Genomic DNA, 20635 nt, shown 5'->3' with positions numbered 1-20635 from the left:
AGCCTATACAGTCACAATTTTGTCATTTTTAGTATATAAATCTGCTGGCTCAGTTGCAATCATTTACTATGCTCTATATTCTTCACTATGGCCGTGCGCCTGTAATAAACAGGTACATTCTTGTAATAATTCAGTTAAAAGGTTTACCTTCAGTGACAAAACCACACTTGCATAACCCCTGTACATAAACATGTTTATTTTGTTTCTTTTTACAGCAAGTTAATATGCAGGTTCAAAATGTCTAATGAGACATTATTGGTACACAACATGAGGTGCCAAAATCAACTTCAGTGGGGGAGAATTGGAAATTAGAAAAAAAAAAGGCATTGCCACTTCTCATACATGTAAGGTACATACTGTATTTACACAAAATGGAAAAAAAGCATTTGAAACACTCCGCAGCACTGTATGTGGTTATGAAAACATCTAGTTTTAAGTGTACATAAATTTCACTTTGTACAGTATGTTTGCAGAAACAAAGCGATCGCCTCATTCCTTTCCGACATTCACGATGACGTTTCGGGTTAGGCAACGAAAAGAACGTGAGGGAGAGATGGCTTACCAGAAGATGGAGAGCCTTTTAAAGCTTTAAATAATATATGAACTCAAAATAATAGAAGTGTCCGTAAGCAGGCTTTTTTTTTTTTCCAAACACCTATCTACTGGTCATCAAAATATACCTTTATGTTTTGAGACTGATTCAAGAGATGCTCACAATCAGGGAAGGTCAAAAGAAACAGACAGCGCCGACCAAAATGGACTTCGATGAGCAGATGGTTTGGTGAAAACTTCATGCAATTTCAGGCAAGATGTAACAGCGCCACCAGCCCCACCCCAAGCACCAAAAAAAAAAGAAAAAAGAAAGAAAGACAAAAACAAAATATATTTTTTTGTTTAGAACTGAATGATTCATTTAAAAAAACACCCTGTAGTAAATCTGTACAACGAAAATACATTTGGGATCTACATCTAAAGGTACATTATTAAGGTTATATACACTTTTCCCCCCTATCCATATATTATCTTTACAAGTAGACTTCATTCAAACCCAAACATTAAGAAAACATAAGACTAAACGGGGAAATGGGATCACATCAAACATCCATTTAAAACAATCTGTTATTCATACTGTACCTCAACCGTTGATCAGTCCCTCTTTTTTTTTCATCTGTACAGTAAACTACAGCAGGACTAAAATACCTTTCATCAACTGGATGGATTGCTACTGTAACAGGGAATTAGAATCGTCGAAATAGGGGAATGACTCGAGAGTGACTCGACAGTTTGTATATGATCCATCATTGCAGCGGAAGTAAATTTGAACAACCTACTGTACTGTGTGATGATGTCATTTGTCGTTAAGTGTATGGAGACCAAAATACAATAGTAACGATATTCAGAGTGACTCGGGAATACAAAATAGAATCAGGTCAGAGCGCGGACACGGACCCAACTCTCCAATATTCTAATACAATAGAACAAAGGCTTTCAATACACTTAGGCCTCTTCACTGAAGAGAGCTAGACTATTCCATCAATAAACATCTATGTTCTCTGGTCTCAGGTGGGACTGGGTTGGAAAGAGAAGCCATGTTATCCTTTAACATTTGCCCCCAACGTTTTGTCTGAAAGCAATTGATAAAAACACAACCAATGTTTGATACCTTTTTCCGCAGATTCTGCTCTTGTTCACTTTGTTTTGCGGCGTTTGAAATTCATTCAGAAAATGGAAAACTACATTGTACAAAGTGAGATTCCACAATCTCTTTGCAAGAAAGAAAAAAAATAATAGTAAAGAATGACTTGTGCCCGCCGCCTGTGTTAGGATACACTTAGGCAGATGCAAGGGTATCCCTGTGTTGCTGCTTCGGTCTTAGTCAATTTTCACATTTGTGTAGATCTTCCTCACGAAGGCACTTGTTCCCATGTATCCAACGGCACCTGGAAAAGACATCTGTTCTGTGAGTGGGTCGACAACCACGAACATTTTCAACTGAGTACACTACTCTTTCCGCCTTATCTACATACCGCACAGATCATTTTGCAAATGGAGCCATATACATCCATCATATCAACAGACTGCTGAGGCCCAGATTCACTAAAGCTTTACGCAGGAGAAAGCACATGCATCACCAAAATGCCAAGTCAGAATGCCATGCTATTCACTAACTGATCAATGAGTTGTGTTGTACAGTGGCTCAGTGATTAGTACTGCTGCCTCACAGCAAGAAGGTGGTGTGTTCCAATCTCCGCCCCGGTCCTTTCTGTGTGGAGTTTGCATGTTTTCCGCTGTGTGTGTGTGTGGGTTTCCTCCCACAGTCCAAAGACATGCAGGTCAGGGGAATTGAAGACTTGAATTGAAGAATTGAAGAATCTAAATTTCCCATTGGCATGAGTGTGTTTAAGTGCAGCATGTTATATGTAGCATGTATATGATGGTATGTTAAGCCCTTTGTTCCTACACATTTTCAATTAAAAAATTCCATACTTTTTCCAGACCTTGATTTGTTTTGAAGATTTTGTCTGGTGTTCAATATGATTTACGCAGATAGACATCTTGCCCCTGCTAACTAGGTCATATCACTGTATAGATGAAGATTGTTCTTCACAGCGACAAACATCAGAATATGTGAGATGATTGGCAGGTTCCTACACGGTTTCCATTTTAAAATTCCATATTTTTCCCAGACCCTATGTTCTTGACTGGATTTGATTTTGGTCAGTATTTGATAAAATGCATGCTGACAGCGGCTGGGTAATAAGAGCATCCCTCTATCTGAACATTATTCTTCACATCAACAAAAACTGTGGACTCAAAGTGGGTCTACAACAACATAAAAGCTATAATTATGTGTGTATCGGACTTGAACCACAACATTTTCCATACTTTTCCAGACATTTTTTCAAATTCCCAAACTATTCAAGACTTGGAAATGATCAAATTCATTTTTACTACTTTTCCAGACTTTCCAGACCTGCGTAGGAACCCTGCCTTTGAGACATGCTTGTGATAAAGGGCTATATAAATAAACATGACTTGACAACCTGCCAAATGCTGCTGTTAAAAACATAGTCTCTTTGCACCTGTCAAGGTCATACATATGTAAATTATATGTAAATCTAATTATTTAGCTCACCCCATTTGTAGGTGAGGCAATGCAAATCGAGCCCAATTCACTAATACTTACTCAACACCAACTCCCCTGAATGACTGTAGCACATATAAGATTCTCTGAAAGGTGACTAAGACTTTGAGCAAAGAGAAGCAGATAGCAGAATGGCTGCAACACTGATCTTCTTGTGTGTGACATGCATGGGCCAGACATGACCATCAAACAGCACTGTGCAGTTACTATGGCAGATCAGACAACGCTCCAATTATAAAGGACGCTTTAGGGTGCAAGGATGCCAGTCTTAGTGGATTCGTCTTCCAGCTGAAGTATGCAATTTGCACTTGCAATTGGTGGTGAGGGGCTATTTGCTTGCACAGAGCAAATGAAAACTCTGCACCCTTAGCTCAAGTGCTGAGGTGCAAAAAATGCACAGAATGCCCTCACAGCGCAATCTTAGTGAATCTGGACCTGAATATCCTGGTTATTGTTTTGTTGTTTTTTTGTTTTGTATAGTTAATATGGTCAATTGTCTTATTTCAGGTTATATTAAAAACAATCCTGGAAAATCACTGGCATATCTCTGGTATTACAACAAAATCACACGTTTTTGATAAACACAGGATTTAAATGGCACACATTGCATAATAGGATAAAAAAAGGATTTAAAAAAAGATGACTATTACATTAGTCTGCAGAACGCTACAAATATTCCACAAAGAGTTTCTTTAGTCCAGGACAGCCCTAGAATATCGTAACGATTAGATGGGGGACTCACCACACATGATTCCTAGGGCAGTACTGAACACAGCCATGTAACCAAAGTAGAAGGATGTCTGGAAGAGCCCGTACATCCTGAAACACAGTGGGTTCAAACAAGACATTCAACTTCAACAGTGAGCTTTCTTTTTTTTTTGGAATCTCTGAACTTGAAAATATTTGTGTCACTAATAGGATCCTATTTCATGTGATCAGAAATACTTAAGGATGACTGAAACTCACTTAGTTTTGAAGAAATAGTAGTAAAAGGAGTACATGTAAACGTAAACAGCGGTAGATGCAGCGGAGAGGAAGCTTGTCCATTGCCTGGGAAGGAGAGAAACAAGTAACAGTTCAAGACCCAATCAGTAATTTGAGTATTGAATCACTTTTGCCTCATTACTGACTGTTTACTTCCGTGTAGAGAAGACATTTTATCACAAATAGATTGCTTGAGCTCTTGATCATGATCTTGACAGGAAACCATCAGCTTCACAGTAAATGCATTTTTGAAGCTCTACACGCTTTTTGAATGTTAATCCTATCTTTCAAGAATCCATCTGCACACAATTTATATACAAGGGAATTTAAAGGAACCAAAGCTCTGGTTGCTTTATCTTGATGTCTGATATTTCAGCTGTGTATTAAAGAGGTAGAAGAAGGAAAGTAAAAACTGTGCCAAACCATGCCAAAAAAAGGACTTAAAAGGTCTAATACTCACCATCTGTAGTCCTCAGCATTTAGCAAGAAGTATGTACACACGATGGTGACACACACAGTCACAATGCACAGGATAACCAAGACCAGCATCATGAAGCCATAGACATAGTAGATCTTGTAGGCCCAAAAAGATGTGAAGATGAAGTACCTGAGGAGCGAGGAAAGAAGACGTGTTGACTGACGATCAGTTAACAACCTACACATCCATCAGTATCGCCTGCTCGTCTCCCACACCGGAGAACAGACTTACATTTCAATGAAAATGGAACCGAAGGGAAGGATTCCTCCCAGGCAGACGATGACAGCCGGCTCCATGAACCTACGAGATCACAGGAGGTTTTGATCAAACTGCGTCAGCGTATCAAAGTGACTACATGCCCCCCAGTGTTCGCACTCGGCTTTCACATTCCACCTCTCAGGGAAAAGGTACATCATGCCTTATTGTATTTTGAGAAGGCGAGGGGAAAGGTAGATATCGATTCTAGAAATTCAACCCAAGTCTGAGAGCGGCCTTAGGTCACATCTACAGTTTCTCTCTCAGCGATTGGCCACAGCGCACGGCAGAAAAAGTTGTAAACCTTACTACACGCACGGTTTATTACCATACTATTTATCATTACCCAAGCATGTTTTGCACAATCTTGCACTACTACAGAGTCAGCGAAATCCTTTTGTACTTCAGACCTGGCGCATAACACTTTTCAGCCACAGGAATGTAGGCCATGCAACGGCCACAACTTATTTCATGCATGTCATTATATTGAGTACAACTTCCTCATGGCGTACTGGACCAATGCATTACTGATCTCTAATGACACTTCCCTCTGCAGCTACAAGTATGCCACACTGCTCCAATATCACTGAGGCAAATTCCTGTACAGCTATCGTACTTGGGCGATTAAAGTGATAGCGGCTACACGAGGCCACACCTACCATTTCTTCTCGGGGATTGGCCGTGGCACGGCGTTAACTCTGCAGGGAAAGTTTGGCTGGCCAGACAGATTTCTCCCCAAAATTGTTCCTACGAGGTTTAGCGGCAGAATTACAAAGAAGCAGATACAGCAAACAGCCACCTGCAGAAAGACAAAAAAAAAAAAATACAGTAGGACATTTAATATTCATTTGAGAATGGTTGCTTTCAGTTAATGTAATATGAACTCCCATCACTTGCCTCAGTTGGCCTTTTTTCTGTATCGCACCAGTAAATGCTTCCTGATATCAACTCTGCTAAATTGTCGTCCATGTTTTACTGGGAGACGTGCTTCAATTGGATTTTTACATGTTGTGTGTGTAATTCCAAAAGACCATTCGCACAGGACAAAGGATCTAAGTGGTTTCTCTCAACTTACTGCTCGCAGCCTGGATGTAAAACATTATGATCTACACTTATTCCAATTACCGGTTAGAAAAGGGCTTTTATTATGGTAGTATTTCAAGAAGCTTGCACACTTATGATACCTGTAACGTTCGACAAGTCTCACAGTCTACAAGTATTGTAGTTTTGTGTCATAACTTTTGCCGACAACTGATGATTTGTGCTGATAACATCACTATGAAAAGATATGCATCCCACTGTTCTCTTCTACCATCTAATATTAATTGACAAGTTCTTTGGTGTATTCTGTGGCATGCTATTTTGAAGCTAATGGACACTAATGGTGTCCTAACGCTAATGGTGTGGTATTGGGTAAAATTATTTTATCACAGCAACCCTAAATCACAATGGAACCATGCTTGTCCCAACTCCTCAGAAATTGAGGTTGTTTAAAAGGACTAAAAGTTTCACATTACTGAAATACAGGGCTAAAACTTATTTAACACGCTGGTCATGGAAACACACTTTCAAGGGCCTGTACAGTATGATATGCAGTTAAAATAGTTCTGAACTCTGTATATTTTGTTCATTATGCTACTTGATGAGTTCAGATGTCTTCAGTTCAAGTAGTACAGGTTCTGTGACTATGCAATAACTATATCATGCATCATGTGATTATTATTGTGACAACAGTGCAGCGCAGTGACACAGATAAACCGCCAACTGGTGACTCAGAGGATTTTTTTCATACTCTGTGGTTTTGGGGAGAAGGAGGGGTGGGGTGGGGAGGGGTGGGGGGGTGGGGGGTGGGGGGGGTGTCGCATAAAACTCACCATGGTGCCAAATGGGATGGCCCTGGAGGCGTGGTAGTAGATAGCGATGAAGTTGATGAAGAAGGCCGTCCCGCACACCATGGCTGGGATCAGGAAGGCCCCGATGAACATTTGCTTAATCCATCTTCTGCCTGGGTTATCAGAGCAAATCAAAAACCACAATTTGAGTAAGGCGACTGAGAGAGCCAAATGCATTCTACATTCAGCATCACATATGTCCAGGAAAGCTGAGTCAGAGAGAGAATGATGATGGATGAGGGAGTGTTTTTATATTACCTCCTTGTTTTGCGTACAAGCTTCCCCCAAAGTAGCCATTGACAGGGGAGGTTGCAGCGTACACAAAAATTGCTGTGCTCAGCATGGATCCTCTCCTACAGAGAAAAATGATTTGAGTAGAGTCCTATGAAGCCCCCCACATTCCCTTAAAAACAGGATTTTCACATTTAGAAAGTGTTTCCCTACACTCAAATATCTGTAATCACATCTTTTTAATCTTAATCAACATATCAATAACAGCCTGATTTGATTGTGTTCAACTTTGTTTCTGTTCATTTTTTCCATGACACACACACGATATTACCATCCTTCCTTATTTTCCCCTCAGGACCATTCAATTCTGTGGTTTCCCCCTTTTATGCATGGATGATTCTTCTAAACTCAAATGTATTATTTGCATCCGTTTCCCCCGGACAAAAACCAGAAGACATTCTAAACACACTTGGGCAAGTATTTATCCTGAGGCACCCGTCACTCACTCTGTGTACAGATCCTCGATCATGGCGACAATGATGACAATGAGGGAGACGGAGAAGATCTGGCAGCCGGAACCGATGAGCGAGGAGAAGATCATTGGGTGGCTGGACGGCCGAAACACATCTCCGTGAACCTGCTTCCACCCGTACTCATCTCCCAGGTCTCTGTCCTGTAGGTATGTAATGATCACACACAGAAATTAGAAAAAAAAAGTGCAGATAGGATAAAAAAAAAAACAAGACTCAAACAAGAAAGAAAGAAAAGTGACAAACAAAACCTAAAAATTAAATCCCAAAATGACAGAAAACACTAATCCTACATTCAACAAATGTGAATAAAATGTAATTGCTCTAAAGTGCAGGCTGGTGAGTGAATGAACTTTTACCATGTCATCCATTTCCTCCTCTTTGCTGTATCTGGCATAATCCTTCCTTAGCGTTCTCATCAGAATCATGGACACCAGACCGACCAAGAAAATGACCATCATGAAGGAGTTGAAGATGGAGAACCAGTGAATCTACAAATAAATAAATAAGCAAAATCAATCAACCTCAAGAGCACATGTTGAGAAATATGCACATTGTAGAGCTTCTTACTTCTAAACTGAAATATTAAGAGGGTTTCATTTCAAAAACATTTCAAAAAGCTTAATGGGCATAATTAACAAAACATGCAGTGATGTGAAAACATTTTCCATTAATTATGTGAAACTGTTATGATTTTCCATGTGCATGCTGGTTTCATATACTAAATATGTTACTCGGGTATTTCTATGTAATTAAGCCACACGAATACTGGTTTGTACAATCCCTGATCCCAGTGGGTTCAGCGTCACGAGGCGTCACTGTACAAGTCGGGGCAGGAAAGAAACTTTTTCATCCACTGGCTGTAGTGGCTGGGGGGGATTCCAAAAATCAGCAGACACTTTGACTATTTCACCAGCCAAAATGCTTTTTAGAACAGGAAAGAGCCCGGCTGGACACCTGCCACAGCAGCAGGTAGCGTAAACAATCTGACCAGCCACAGCCAAAAGTTACCAGCGTTTGGTTGGCCAATTACAGAGCGTGCCTATCCTGGTACAAGGCTGTCAGCTCCACAGATCTAAAGGTCATATATCAGTCCTGTTACAACAAGCCACTCACCTCCTTGGCTGGCATGATAAAGCACATACATTGTACAAAAAGGAATACCAAACGTATAATCAGCAACTCACCCTGTGCTGAAAAAACGATGGATCAAGATACTTGTCGAATCTGTCTTCAAACTTCACATCTGACTTCTTCCACTTAACCTGTGATGGGGAAAGGTTTCTTTATACTGGTAGGGAGGGAATGCATTACTAAGTGTCATTTTAAAAAAAAAGATTCAAGAGCTAAGTTAGTGCTCTTTACTACCAGAATATGAATGACGTGACCCATCCCACATGAGATTGTATGATACATATTACAAAACATAAAAACGAGCATTGGCACATAAAGAAGCCCATTGAGTGGATAATTCAATACTCACAGAGTAAGACATTGCAATTCTTGTGTTTGGCACAAGCTTGACTTTGCCTTCGCTGGTCAGATTCACATCAACAATTCTGTTGCCATTGAAACCAATCTCCAGTTTCTTGTAGGTCCACAGGTAATGATCCTCTCCATTTTCATCTGCCTCGCCAACAATACCTAGACAATCGACATGCATGAAATTAGAGATTTGGGCTTCATAAAAGGGGGTCACATGGGAAGCCTTGAGACTTTTGTTATTATAATAAATAGGCAGGCAAGGTCCATAATTACCGAGCCTACAAGTGCTACATGGCAGTAGAATTTGTCTTTGGGGATAAATCGATATGAGTCACTGCCACACTGGCCGGCAACTTTTTGTTACAATGACATTTGTATTCCTCGGACATATACAGTCGCTGGTATTTGCCTGTTCTCAAACTTTGTCCCTGCTGACCACCGTACACTCTCCCTGACAATGAGCAAATCAATTTGATGCAAAACAATGGTTCTGTATCCGACAGGCTCCTGATTGGCTGCTTGTTACTCTGCTCTACACAAAACTTCCTCCACTTTCTCTGCTGCCCGGATAGTTAATGAGCCTAGTGTTAGATGAAACTTTACGTTATTCCCATGTGGCGACACTTAGCAGGTGTGATGCCACTGAAATGAAAAATGAAGACAAAGACAAAAAATATCTATTGTATAAGTGAGCAAGAAAGTTTTATATTAAAACTCTAAATCTGCACTTGTCTCTTTATTGAATATTTCTACATATGAAATAGCATTGAAAACGGGTAGGGTGTCATATTTCTATGAAAAATGCATGTTAATTACTTTGGCCAGTAAAAAATAATCTTGGCAAGTAACTGTTTTAGTTTGCCAGCCCTTGGCAGGTGAGACAAAAAGTACAATTTCAGACACTGCAATTAAGCGGGTGCTGCAGATGTGTTGTGGTCAGAAGGTGATAAGCGACAGATCTGCACACTTAAAGCCAATGACTTCAGGACTGCTGGGTCATTACATGAATAGTGAAACTCACTTCTCCCTGTCTCAGACATGATGAGCACACTGGTGAAGTTAACACGCTGGCATGTACATAAGAAACCGGATATGAGGTCAAAGTCTATATTTATTTATTCTGAATAGACCGTAAGTATGTACTATACAACGTGTAACATAGTTTGACTAAGGGCCCATGCCCCACCCATTGTCCACAATATCATCAGGCTACACAGTTGATATGTTTGAGAAACTCTAGGAGTGGTTCAATTGTACAAATTGCCACGAAGCATGTGAGCGACCACACTGATAGCTTGTTAGAGTGACAGTGTTAAGAGTCTGTGTTTACACAGAATATCAAAGGAGCTGGTATCACTAGCTCCGCTGCCACTTATGGATGTACCAGTATTGTAGGTTGGCTAAGGACAGATGAGCATTTCCACCCATGAATAAGAACTGGTTCAACCTCTCCAACACCAAGTGAAACAGTCTCATCGACAAAAGACCAGTGTTGTTGCAAACGTTTGTAATCAGCTAATGACAAGTAACACACAAGCACGGAGATAATGGCATGTAGAGTGAACATTAGCATGATAACTTTTTAACTTCTGCAAGTCAATACTACAGTACTATCCCAAATCACTGGACCACTCACAACAAGACATGCATTCAGTACCCAGTAATTCCCCGAGGTCTGGCTGGCCCAAGAAACAATGTTGTCTCTACAGAAAACCTTTGAGGAAATAAGAGTATCGCTTACCCCAGATGGGCAGGTCATCGATGTACATTTGGTACCAGTAGTGATTCTTGATAGCATAGACAAAGGCATCCCGTTTGGCTTTGTCCAGGTCAATTTCACAGTATGTTGTTTGCAGGACTTCATCTATGAAGGACAATAAACACAATATCAGCTTTGTCAGATCAAGGATGAAGACGGTGTGGAAGAGAGTACATTGAGACATACAGTAACAAAACTGACCATTCCAATGCACTCATCAATTCAATTGAGCTCAACAGGTGTGTGGCGGCTAATGTGACAGTTGAATACCTTTGAACTTTATGTCTAGGCCGCTGAATTCCAGCTCCACTCCCTGCAGAGCCTCTCCAAGCGTTTCATGGTAGTGACTGATGGTCTTCTTCGTGCCCACGCAGAAGGGCAAAGAGAAATACTTGTATGTCTCTTGTCGGTTGTGGTAAGGCCCTACTGTATTCATCCATAAAACCACCTCCTCTTTATCTGTGTACTGTGAATGAAAGCAGAAGGGCACTTGCTGAAGTCCAAGAATGCTGCACCAGTTTTACTAGTCTTACTGGTTCCTTGTCGTCCATATTTGATATTCTACACAATACAGGGAATCTGTGGCTTACAAATGCACGTGCAAACCTACATTAGTTACAACGCAGTTGAAGCAACATTTTAATATTGAAAGTGGGGCTTGAAAGGACACGAACCGTTAAGAGTTGCATCATATTTCCACTGGACAGATGAAACGGAGTCCAGCTACATTCAAATTCATGCACGTATATGAAAATACTGTACTTATCACTGCGTCAGTTTAATGGACTGATCAAAAACTGGATGTAAGTTATGTTTGGTATGTATGTCGAGCCTAACTTCAGCTGTTGGATTCAACGTTATATCCTCTTCTACGCATTAGCTGACATAACATTTAATGGAGACAATATTATATAGCTTTAATCTCTTGGTAACTAACGTTAGTTGTAGAGAGGACGTCTTGTTCAGATTAGAATGAACAGACTGACAAGAACCACCGAGAGGCCCTAACGTTAAACCGGCATCAGAGCAAGACAACATTAATGCTAACGTTACGTTGACTGGCACAACATCACACTCGTCACTTCGGGAAATCTGTGTTTTGTGAGGATTGCCTAGGGGCTTAATAGCTTTCCATATTACTCATATTAGCGTTACTGTTTTTGAGCAACTAGCTAGCCTAGCTGCAGCCTCCGCCGGTGCCTCAGCCCAGTTTGGGAGACGAGCTAGCAAGCTAGCTGGCAAATGTTAGCTATAAGCACTTGGGCCGATCAATGGTAACAAGCTAGCTAACTGAGTGCTTATCACTTCGATAGCTAACTAATTAACACTACACAACGCTAAAGTCCAAGCTACTTAATGTGACATGCCATGAATTAATTCTTCTTGTTTGCTGCTAGCCAGCACAGCTAATGTTAGCAAGTTACACTGTGAGCACAAACGTCCATTATTTTCAACACACGCAAGGCTCCCCTTTTTCAATCGGCCTCAAAACGCTGTCTTACCGTGTGTTCATGTTCATCTGCGCCGACAGGTAACGAAGAACCCACTATAGCGACAAACACCGCCACTGCTATCTTCCACCTGGAAGACCCCATTATTTTCGGCGAAAGTATGCAGAAAGATTGGGGATGTTAGCTTTGTAGGGCTATCCCACCTTCTTCCTGGTTGTATGACAGAGGCAATTTTTTAGGGATGCTCTCATACGCATATGGCGTAAGCGCCTCACGAGCACTCATCGCACACAGATCAGATTGGCTAAAATATGTCACGTGGCTTACTGCTTCCATTCACAGTCGAAAGCGGTGGATAAGGCGGTGAATAACGAATCTCTTTCTGCACATCGTCCGCAACCTTCAGCCACGTCATCCGACTGCCAGGAGAGGAGCAGCGCTTCACCTTTGACAGGGCCAATTCATGAAACATGATCCCTGCACATAACAAATAGCTCTTGTCATTGATGCTCCCCAATGGGCCCAAAATATCCTGAACTACATCTAACTTTTCAGGTATTCTGTTCCACAAAGCACGCACGGAGGCCTCAACCTTTTTCATTTAGCCTGAGGCTTTGCCATTTCCACGTTCCCCTGAAGATGATGCAGCTAAACATATTACCAGAATTTAAGAAATCATCTGCAGTATGTAATTTATTCCTTTGGCAGTTTCCTTTGGCAACAGTCCAATCAATAGCCAAATGACTGAGAACATCCATCTCTCTGCAAAGACTGCAGTAAGCAATACATTTAAGATATAAAGTTTATCAGGGTCTGATTTTGTGGATTAACATCCTGCTTGTTTCTTGATCTATTTTATTTAAGTTTAAATGCATTTGTAACAGTGCTATGACTTCTGAACCAGAAAATATGCCCTTCAAAATTATCCTGAATTTGGATTAAAGTGGATATTAAAAAAAGTCTCATCAGAGCCACACCACCAAAAACTTTCACATGGCCTGTTTCAGTGGAGCTACAGTTGTTTTTAGAAAAGTAACTCCAACACAACTCATCAAGTTTGAATTCCTCTAGGGACAACCTAGTGGTCAAACCTTCTCTTACACTTATTACAGTGGCTTATCAACTATTCAGCCCCCTTGACTTTTTGTGCATAGGCCTATTGTCCTACAAAATTGAAATACATTTATTTGGGATATTTGATCTAAAATCTATACAAAGTGCTCTTTTAAGTGGAATGGAAATTATGAAATTGAAATTATAAGAGTCCTGGGGAGAAAATAATAAAATAATAATCCTTCCATCAGTATATAGTATATAGTATATAAATGTACAGAAGACGCACTATCAATCCACTTTCTCTTCTCTGTTTCATTATGGAATTCAACAAAGAAATTAGACAGAATACCCCTGAAGACTAAACCCTATTTATATATTTTTACATTTGTATATGTAGAGATGGAGGAATGCTAGAGATGAAGCAGAAGACATCCCACACCCTAAACGTCTATTAAGATGTACAGAGGGGACTTCGTTCACAGCAAGAAATGTGAAATTAGAGCAATTTTGAAAAGAAAATACATTTGACATGTCTAACTGCAGTGCAAAGATCAATAATATATGGTATAAAGGGAGAGGGTGAAGACTGAATAGGTCCTTCAAGGCACCTTAGGTACCTTTCTAACAGATTCCTCCAAGAACTCCATTCTGTGTGAGACTTTGTGAGGTTGGGTGTTGCTGTATGTATTGTGCAAAATATTCAATTGTTTCTGTGTTTTTTTGTGACCCAAAAATGCTTGACTCTGCGATGACTTTTCTGAAAAAATGCAAGACACACATGCAATGAATTGCTGGTTGATGAAGGCTTTCATAACATTTATTGTAATGTGCAGTAATTGCAATGATTTGTGAAACTTGCAGGCCATGAGATTGTTTGTAATCGGATTTGAAGGCTTTACATACTGTATGGCTGAAGTGAAGCATGGCAAAATTGGAAATGGCAAAAGATGTCAAAAGGTGATTAAATTCTGTAATCCATTTCATAATTCATATATTATTCCTGATTCCACTATCATAACAAGGTCAATGGAAAAGAGGTTTTGAGCTGTTATTTAGAAATACCCACACATCCAAGAGCTGGATTACCAGATTGACAGTATTCTAGTTATCAACACACAGGAGTGTCCAGTAGAGGGCAGCTAACACTCTCTCACCTATCTTATTTCTAGCTCTGATCATTCAGAATAAATTCCTCACAGACATATGCAAAAGAAATTCACTCACTTATTTCTTACAACCCTAAGAATCACATGGAGAACTTGCTCTAATCACACAGCTGTAGTCAAATATTCTTGAGTCAATCAATCAACAGCTCGGCTATGATTTAGAAAAAGCAGAACATTTGAATTTAGAGTGTAATCAAATGTATTCAGTGCGCTTGGTCCTTTCTGGGGTTTTGCTCGAGACGTCTTTCCAGTTTTACAACGACAGCACAAACTGCCTGTTGAGGAGACATGATGAGACAGACATTTGGTTTATATGCAACCAAGTGTAAATGTAATGGATTCGCCCATAAAAATGCTAATCAGATAAAACATTAACAACAAAATGTCTTTTCTCACTTTAGGATGTCAGGCAGACGAGGGTCTCTGTACAACCCGTTGTGCAGATACCCCAGGGAACCTTCGAAGGACACCATCTTGACTCGCTCGGAATTCTGGGTACTCACTGCGATCTCATACACCTGAGAGAAAAACCCCCGTAAGGTTAAGAGTCGATCCAAAACAAAAGGTCATTCTAGAGAACCCGTTCAGTTACAGACATGTGGAAAATGCCTCATCAATTTACAGTGTGATCAATGGAGAATAAGAGAAATTGTGTTTCCAGAGCAATTGAAAAGCTGCTCCTCTACCTGCTGAGGCTCTTTAATGGAAATTAAGTGGTCGTCTTCTGAATGAAGGATCAGGAGAGCGCTTCTCATTTTCTTCACACTGCAGAATTAAGGAAACAAGCCAATTTAATACTATTAATTGATTATTGTTTGGGATTTCTGCAGCGTTTTATGATAAATTGTTGCGCATTGCCAAGGATGTCCAGCATATTTAAATCTTACTTTTCATCACTAGGGAAGACAATCTTGTTGTCTTTCAGCGGGTCGGAGAAAAAGTACTCGTAGCCCGGAAACTTCCAGTAAAACTTAAAGCGAAGCAAGCAAAGTTAAACATGACAAGCTAAAATGTAATGTAGCGACATAAAATGCATGAAGGAAATAGACGGGGGAGTGTTAGTGAGTGTACCCAGGCAAAAGGATGACCAGCAGCAGCATGGCTGTGTGCGTTCTTGAACATGCCCTCCAGGATCACACCATCGACAACCACCCCTGAACGAGACGAAGGAATCATATAGAGATTTATTTTCCCTCATGAATTCCCAAAAATTCCATAATAGCAAATCCTACCTTGCTCCATCAGTTTGGCTGCAGTGTTAGTGGCCACTCTGCACAGAGATATGAAGGGAAACATCATTTAGACTCAATTCCTCCAGTTTTAGTAGTATTTTGAAATAACTGCTGCCTCTTTGACTGTCTCAGTCATTCCTGATGGTAGGAGGCTTATTATACCTGAAGGTTGATTGCTTTCATTTCCATCATGAATATGCCCTGTATTGCACTTGAGTTGCTAATGAAGAGACTCGGTTGATGTAATTGTCTATTAAATTATTTATTATGTAAGTACAGAGGCGGAAAGTCACTACAACTGCGAGTTCTGTAATTTTTTTAAGCAGTGCCAGCTTTTTGAGTGCTTCAAAAGGCATCCACTCTTTTCTCTACTTGTGTAATTTTAAAGCATTTATTCCTACCAGACACCAAAGACCTACCAGACACCGGGTGTTTAGAACAGCTAATGTGAATGCTTCCATGAACTGGCTATAGGTTGAATCACTATTGTGTTTTATCACTCAGTGATAGAGAGTAGCATAACAGACATTCATTTATATGAAAATGTTGCAGATTATTAGCCTGGTAATCCTGATCACGTGACCTCACATTCTGTTTTGCTCCACGGATCAGTCTGGACTTCTAGCCGCCTAACGGGCTAGCGGATTATTACCTTAAAAAATTTGTATCCACCACGTTAAAGGTTAATATTTGTTAAAGGGGGCAACATGCAAAAAAAATTAATGAACAAGTAACAATGACTTGACTACAGTTTAACCCAAATAACTGAGTAGCTCTACTTGAGTAAAATGCTGTAGATCAGCACTCTTTCCTTACTTACCCAGTGCCAAGAGAGTGGCCCCAGATGACTACCAGGCTGCCTCCACTGCGTGCTTTGACCCAGTGGTACAAGTAGAGGGCATCAGTCGTCAGGCCGGCTTCAGTCGGCTCCCCAGACGAGTCTCCAAACCCTGCCACAGTGTCCAACATCAGCTGCTGCAAACCGATATTACGGATCTACTCTTCATAACCACAAGGTGACAGTCAATCAGAGGAAAACTTAGACAAAAGGTTGACTCAAAGTTTAGCTGTTTTTGACATTGGTCTTTTGACTGTGTTGACCCTACCCTACCCTATCTTTACAAAAATACACCTGTCATCACTCTACTGCGATTATAAGGCTGCAAATGATATCAAATCAATGTGAAAAGGCTGTTTCAAATATAGGATGAGAAGGCAAAGTAGCAAAGACAAACAAAAGGTTCCCACACCTTTTCACTGATGTAATTCCAAAACTTTTCCATGACGTCTCCATGACCCCTTTTCAAATTTCCTACATTTTAATGAGACTGAATTAAAAAGTAACTACACTAACTTTAAACATTAGCTTGGTGTGGACAGTTTTTGGAGCCATGACTTTTCCAGGAGTGTGGGAACCCGGCAAATATGTCCGTTGATTGAGCAACTATACAAATTCACACCAACCTCTGTAGTCAAGCACCAACGCGTGGTAACCCAGTGCGCTCAATACCTGTCGATAGATATTCTTATTTATCATCACAGTGGCTACTGAGGCCTTCAAATCTTTAGCATGCCTCCAAAAGATGAATATTTGTGTTGTGGTGATCACTCACATTTGCCACTCCCACACGATGAGTGGCTGCCCTGTTTAAATGAAGGCACAATTCACAAACAACAAGACTACCAACACACTGTTGCAATGAATGTGTCTAGCTGTGGAGCTCTCTCTCTCTGCTTCTTCAAAAGCCAGCCACAATACAATTGCATTATTTATCATACCTGTTGCCGCCATTCCCATGAAGATATATGAAAATTGGACTTCCATCGCCTAAAGACTTCTGGTACCATGCCGAGTCCCTCCCTTGTGCCTCTTTCCACAGACTTTCAGGGACAGTGTGCCTTGAAGAATTGAAACCAGCACACCCACTTGAATATACAACTGGCAATTGGCTGATTAAAAAAGGGGTCATGTCTTATTTCTGCTCGAAAAGGTCGTGAAATGTTGAACTTGGCTTACACTCACCATACACCGAGGGAGATCCCCTCCTCTGATGTCAGGTACATGTTGACGGTGTGATTAAGGGAGAGATCAGCAGGTCGGCTGAGGTCAAGGAAGAACGGCACCCTGACTGCAAACAGGGGAAGAAGGGAAGTATAAGCCTTTATTTTGGTTATTTGCAAAGTAACTTCAGGATCTACTGGGAATAGCCGTCGGGGAATTCACTCACTTCTGTAAGAATAAACGAGATGCTTGATTGAGTCGGGGAATGCTCTCAAAGGCGCCAAAATGTAAATAACAACGAGGCCCAATAAGCCTCTTTTCAGCCAAAGCCACCATCGGGATCTGAGAGAGAGAGAGAGAGAGAGAGAGACACTACTGACCATTTAAGTGCATATCTTGGCACAGTGGTCTGTAAAGTGAGGGCTGGGGACCCTCCAGGGGTCCTTGAAAGGGCTCCAGGGGTCCCCGAATCAAATATTAGCTGAATTATTGTACTGTATTGTATGGAAGCCCATTTCCGCCACCTGTTAAAAAAAATCCGGCACATTTTTTTTTTCATCATCAAGTGAGATTTTTTTCTCAATAGGATGACTTAGTATCTCATAATTATGACTTAGCATCTCGGAATTATGAGATTTATGAGATACTATGTCATAACTATGCGAAAGTTTCTCAAAATTATAACTTACTATCTCGTAATCATAAGCTACTATCTCATAATAAATCATAATAAATCTCATATTTCTGACACCAGCCACTTTATTAGGCACACCTATCTAGTAGCGGCTGGTCATCTGTTGCTGTAGCCCATTTATCATAAGAGCCAACAACTTGTGTGTTCAGATGCCCTTCTGCACTCTACTGTTGTACAGACTGTTATTGGAGCATTAATAGCCTTTCTGTTAGCTTGAACCAGTCTGTCCATTCTCCTCTGACCTCTCTCATTAACAAGCTGTTTTCAGCCACAGAACTGCGGCTCACTGGATGTTTTTTGTTCATCGCACCATTCTCTGTAAACTCTAGAGACTGTAGTGTGTGAAAATCCCAGGAGGGCAGCTGTTTCTGAGATGCTGAACTGCCATGTCTGGCACCAACAATCGCACCAATCAATCAAAGTTGCTTAGATCACACATCTTGCCCATTCTAATGTGTCAAACAAGAAACTAAACCACTTCACCATGTCTGCTGCTTTATATATTGAGTTGCAGCCACATGATATCACTGTTTGGAGGAGCAGGCTGTTTGTGTTAACAAGCAGGTGTACCTAATAAAATGTGTGAGTATAAAATGAGTGTAATATGTCATATTTATAAGAGACTATCTCATAATTATGACTTGATAGATCTCAAAATTATGAGAAGCTTTTGAGATACTAAGATAGTATCTCATAATTACGAAATAGTAAATTATAATTATGAGAAACTTCAGAATTATGAGATGCTCATAAATGACTTATGATGCAAAGTCATATTTATGAAATACTATCTCATACTATCTCACTAAAAAATCTATTTCATTTACTAGACAAAATATATGAACCGAATTTAACACTGAAATCGTCAGCGCTAATTTAACTGCGAGAGTGTAAAAATCAACACCCTGCATGGGTTGATATCAATCCATTGATTTGATAGTTTTGAACAGCCACTCCAGAGCCATATCAGCTTTATAAGTGAACAATCTACTCTCCAGTCAACGCTTGCCAACTCCAAATCAATCAATGTCACTGAAAAATCAACTCTTATTTGCGCTAACACTTATACTAACACTGGAAGATTTGCTATGAAGAATACTGATCAATTTTATATGACTCTGTACTAGATCATATGTAACTACAAAAGTCTAGCCAGGTGAGGGTTCACATGGGTGTCACCTCCCTATACCTAATCCAAATTTCATCTTGGTCTAAAACAAATGTCCAGAAATAACTCACGGACTCCCCTTCTTGACTCCGGCTATTCTGTTATGTTGGGAGGCCGAGGATGAATCATCCTGCTCAAAGACCCTTTTCCTCATCACGCAGTCACGAAGTAGGCTGAATTACTCTTTCACTGCGACCCACGAAAATAATGTAGCAAGTCCGCCCAGACTAAGACAAGACTAAAAAGGTTACTGGCTAACTTCATAATCAAATGCGGGGGACGGATCTAAGTACAGGCAGTCGCACTGGACGGAAAGTTACGTTTACGTTTACGTTACGTCCTGTACATCTCTGTACACGTATACGGAAACGCACTGTATCCGGACCATTCGGGCCGCCCGCCCATGCGCCCGCCACACGTCCGTAATTCCCCGAGAAATTTTTGCACAATTTAAAAAATACACAAATGACAAAGATAACAAATACTACAGTGCAGGGAGAGGCAGAAAACCCAATGGGCTTATTTGAAGCCTCCACCTAAAAAATGTTAAAATTTCACAATGTTATAGAGAACACAAAAATAACATACAGAAAATAATATGACTAGATAAAAGTGATGGCAAACTAATAATAACAAAATATATATAAGCAACAACAACAATAATAACAATAATAATATCAAAATAAAAGCTAAAAATGTGAGTATGTGATATGTATGAGTGAGTGTGTGTGCGTGCATATGTGCGTGCGTGTGTGTGTGTGCGTGAGTCACACGCCTCGTTAAATGTCAGCGCACTCCCGTATACTGTCGCAAATTACCAGATATCACTGTACACTAATTAATTATTCATTATTTTATAGGCTATTTAATAGCCATTTTAAATACCTTTTACCAGTGCCTGAATTGGACCAAAAAAGGTGCCAGTACCTAATTCAGCAGTTGCATGACATGAGCATGGCATGTGTCTTGGACATATTTATATTTATACGCATATCTTGGTAATATATCCCACTTCAAATGTATTTTTGTATGCATTTCATTACATACAAATAAAATATTGCATATATGCTACAATAAAACCAACTGAAAATGAAACAATACTGCAGT

At 40.3% G+C, this 20635-nt stretch overlaps 2 protein-coding genes across 2 annotated transcripts; both read right to left on the bottom strand.

The window, feature by feature from the left end:
• Positions 1-179: 179 nt before the first annotated feature.
• Positions 180-12422, bottom strand: tm9sf3 (transmembrane 9 superfamily member 3). Its single transcript, XM_071913250.2, has 15 exons — positions 12262-12422; positions 11030-11225; positions 10742-10864; positions 8999-9159; positions 8703-8780; positions 7875-8006; positions 7492-7658; positions 7013-7107; positions 6737-6867; positions 5522-5661; positions 4839-4907; positions 4590-4736; positions 4112-4195; positions 3888-3964; positions 180-1940 (listed from the first exon to the last, which is right to left on the bottom strand). The coding sequence occupies exons 1-15, from the start codon at positions 12352-12354 to the stop codon at positions 1873-1875; spliced, it is 1761 nt and encodes a 586-aa protein (XP_071769351.1). The 5' UTR covers positions 12355-12422; the 3' UTR covers positions 180-1872.
• A 1643-nt stretch (positions 12423-14065) lies between these two features.
• On the bottom strand, positions 14066-19786 carry LOC139922705 (lysophosphatidylserine lipase ABHD12-like). Its single transcript, XM_071913289.2, has 13 exons — positions 19600-19786; positions 17893-18008; positions 17688-17793; positions 17444-17563; positions 17278-17308; positions 17129-17174; positions 16485-16614; positions 15665-15702; positions 15504-15586; positions 15320-15402; positions 15119-15197; positions 14829-14950; positions 14066-14707 (listed from the first exon to the last, which is right to left on the bottom strand). Exons 1-13 carry the CDS (start codon positions 19680-19682, stop codon positions 14686-14688), a joined length of 1059 nt encoding a protein of 352 aa, XP_071769390.2. The 5' UTR covers positions 19683-19786; the 3' UTR covers positions 14066-14685.
• Positions 19787-20635: the final 849 nt, after the last annotated feature.

The sequence above is a fragment of the Centroberyx gerrardi genome, chromosome 15 (assembly GCF_048128805.1).
Source record: "Centroberyx gerrardi isolate f3 chromosome 15, fCenGer3.hap1.cur.20231027, whole genome shotgun sequence".
NCBI lineage: Eukaryota > Metazoa > Chordata > Actinopteri > Beryciformes > Berycidae > Centroberyx > Centroberyx gerrardi.
Note: the sequence above shows the minus strand (reverse complement) of the source record. Positions and strands in the feature narration are given on the sequence as shown.

Coding starts and splice junctions, on each gene's coding strand:
- tm9sf3 (XM_071913250.2), bottom strand. CDS start 12,354: ATGGGGTCTTCCAGGTGGAAGATAGCAGTGGCGGTGTTTGTCGCTATA. Junction 10,865..11,029: donor CCTAGACATAAAGTTCAAAG/GTATTCAACTGT, acceptor TGTCCTTCATAG/ATGAAGTCCTGCAAACAACA. Junction 8,781..8,998: donor GAATTGCAATGTCTTACTCT/GTGAGTATTGAA, acceptor TCCCCATCACAG/GTTAAGTGGAAGAAGTCAGA.
- LOC139922705 (XM_071913289.2), bottom strand. CDS start 19,682: ATGAGGAAAAGGGTCTTTGAGCAGGATGATTCATCCTCGGCCTCCCAA. Junction 17,175..17,277: donor ATCGTGTGGGAGTGGCAAAT/GTGAGTGATCAC, acceptor ATCTATCGACAG/GTATTGAGCGCACTGGGTTA. Junction 15,403..15,503: donor CTGGTCATCCTTTTGCCTGG/GTACACTCACTA, acceptor CTTCGCTTTAAG/TTTTACTGGAAGTTTCCGGG.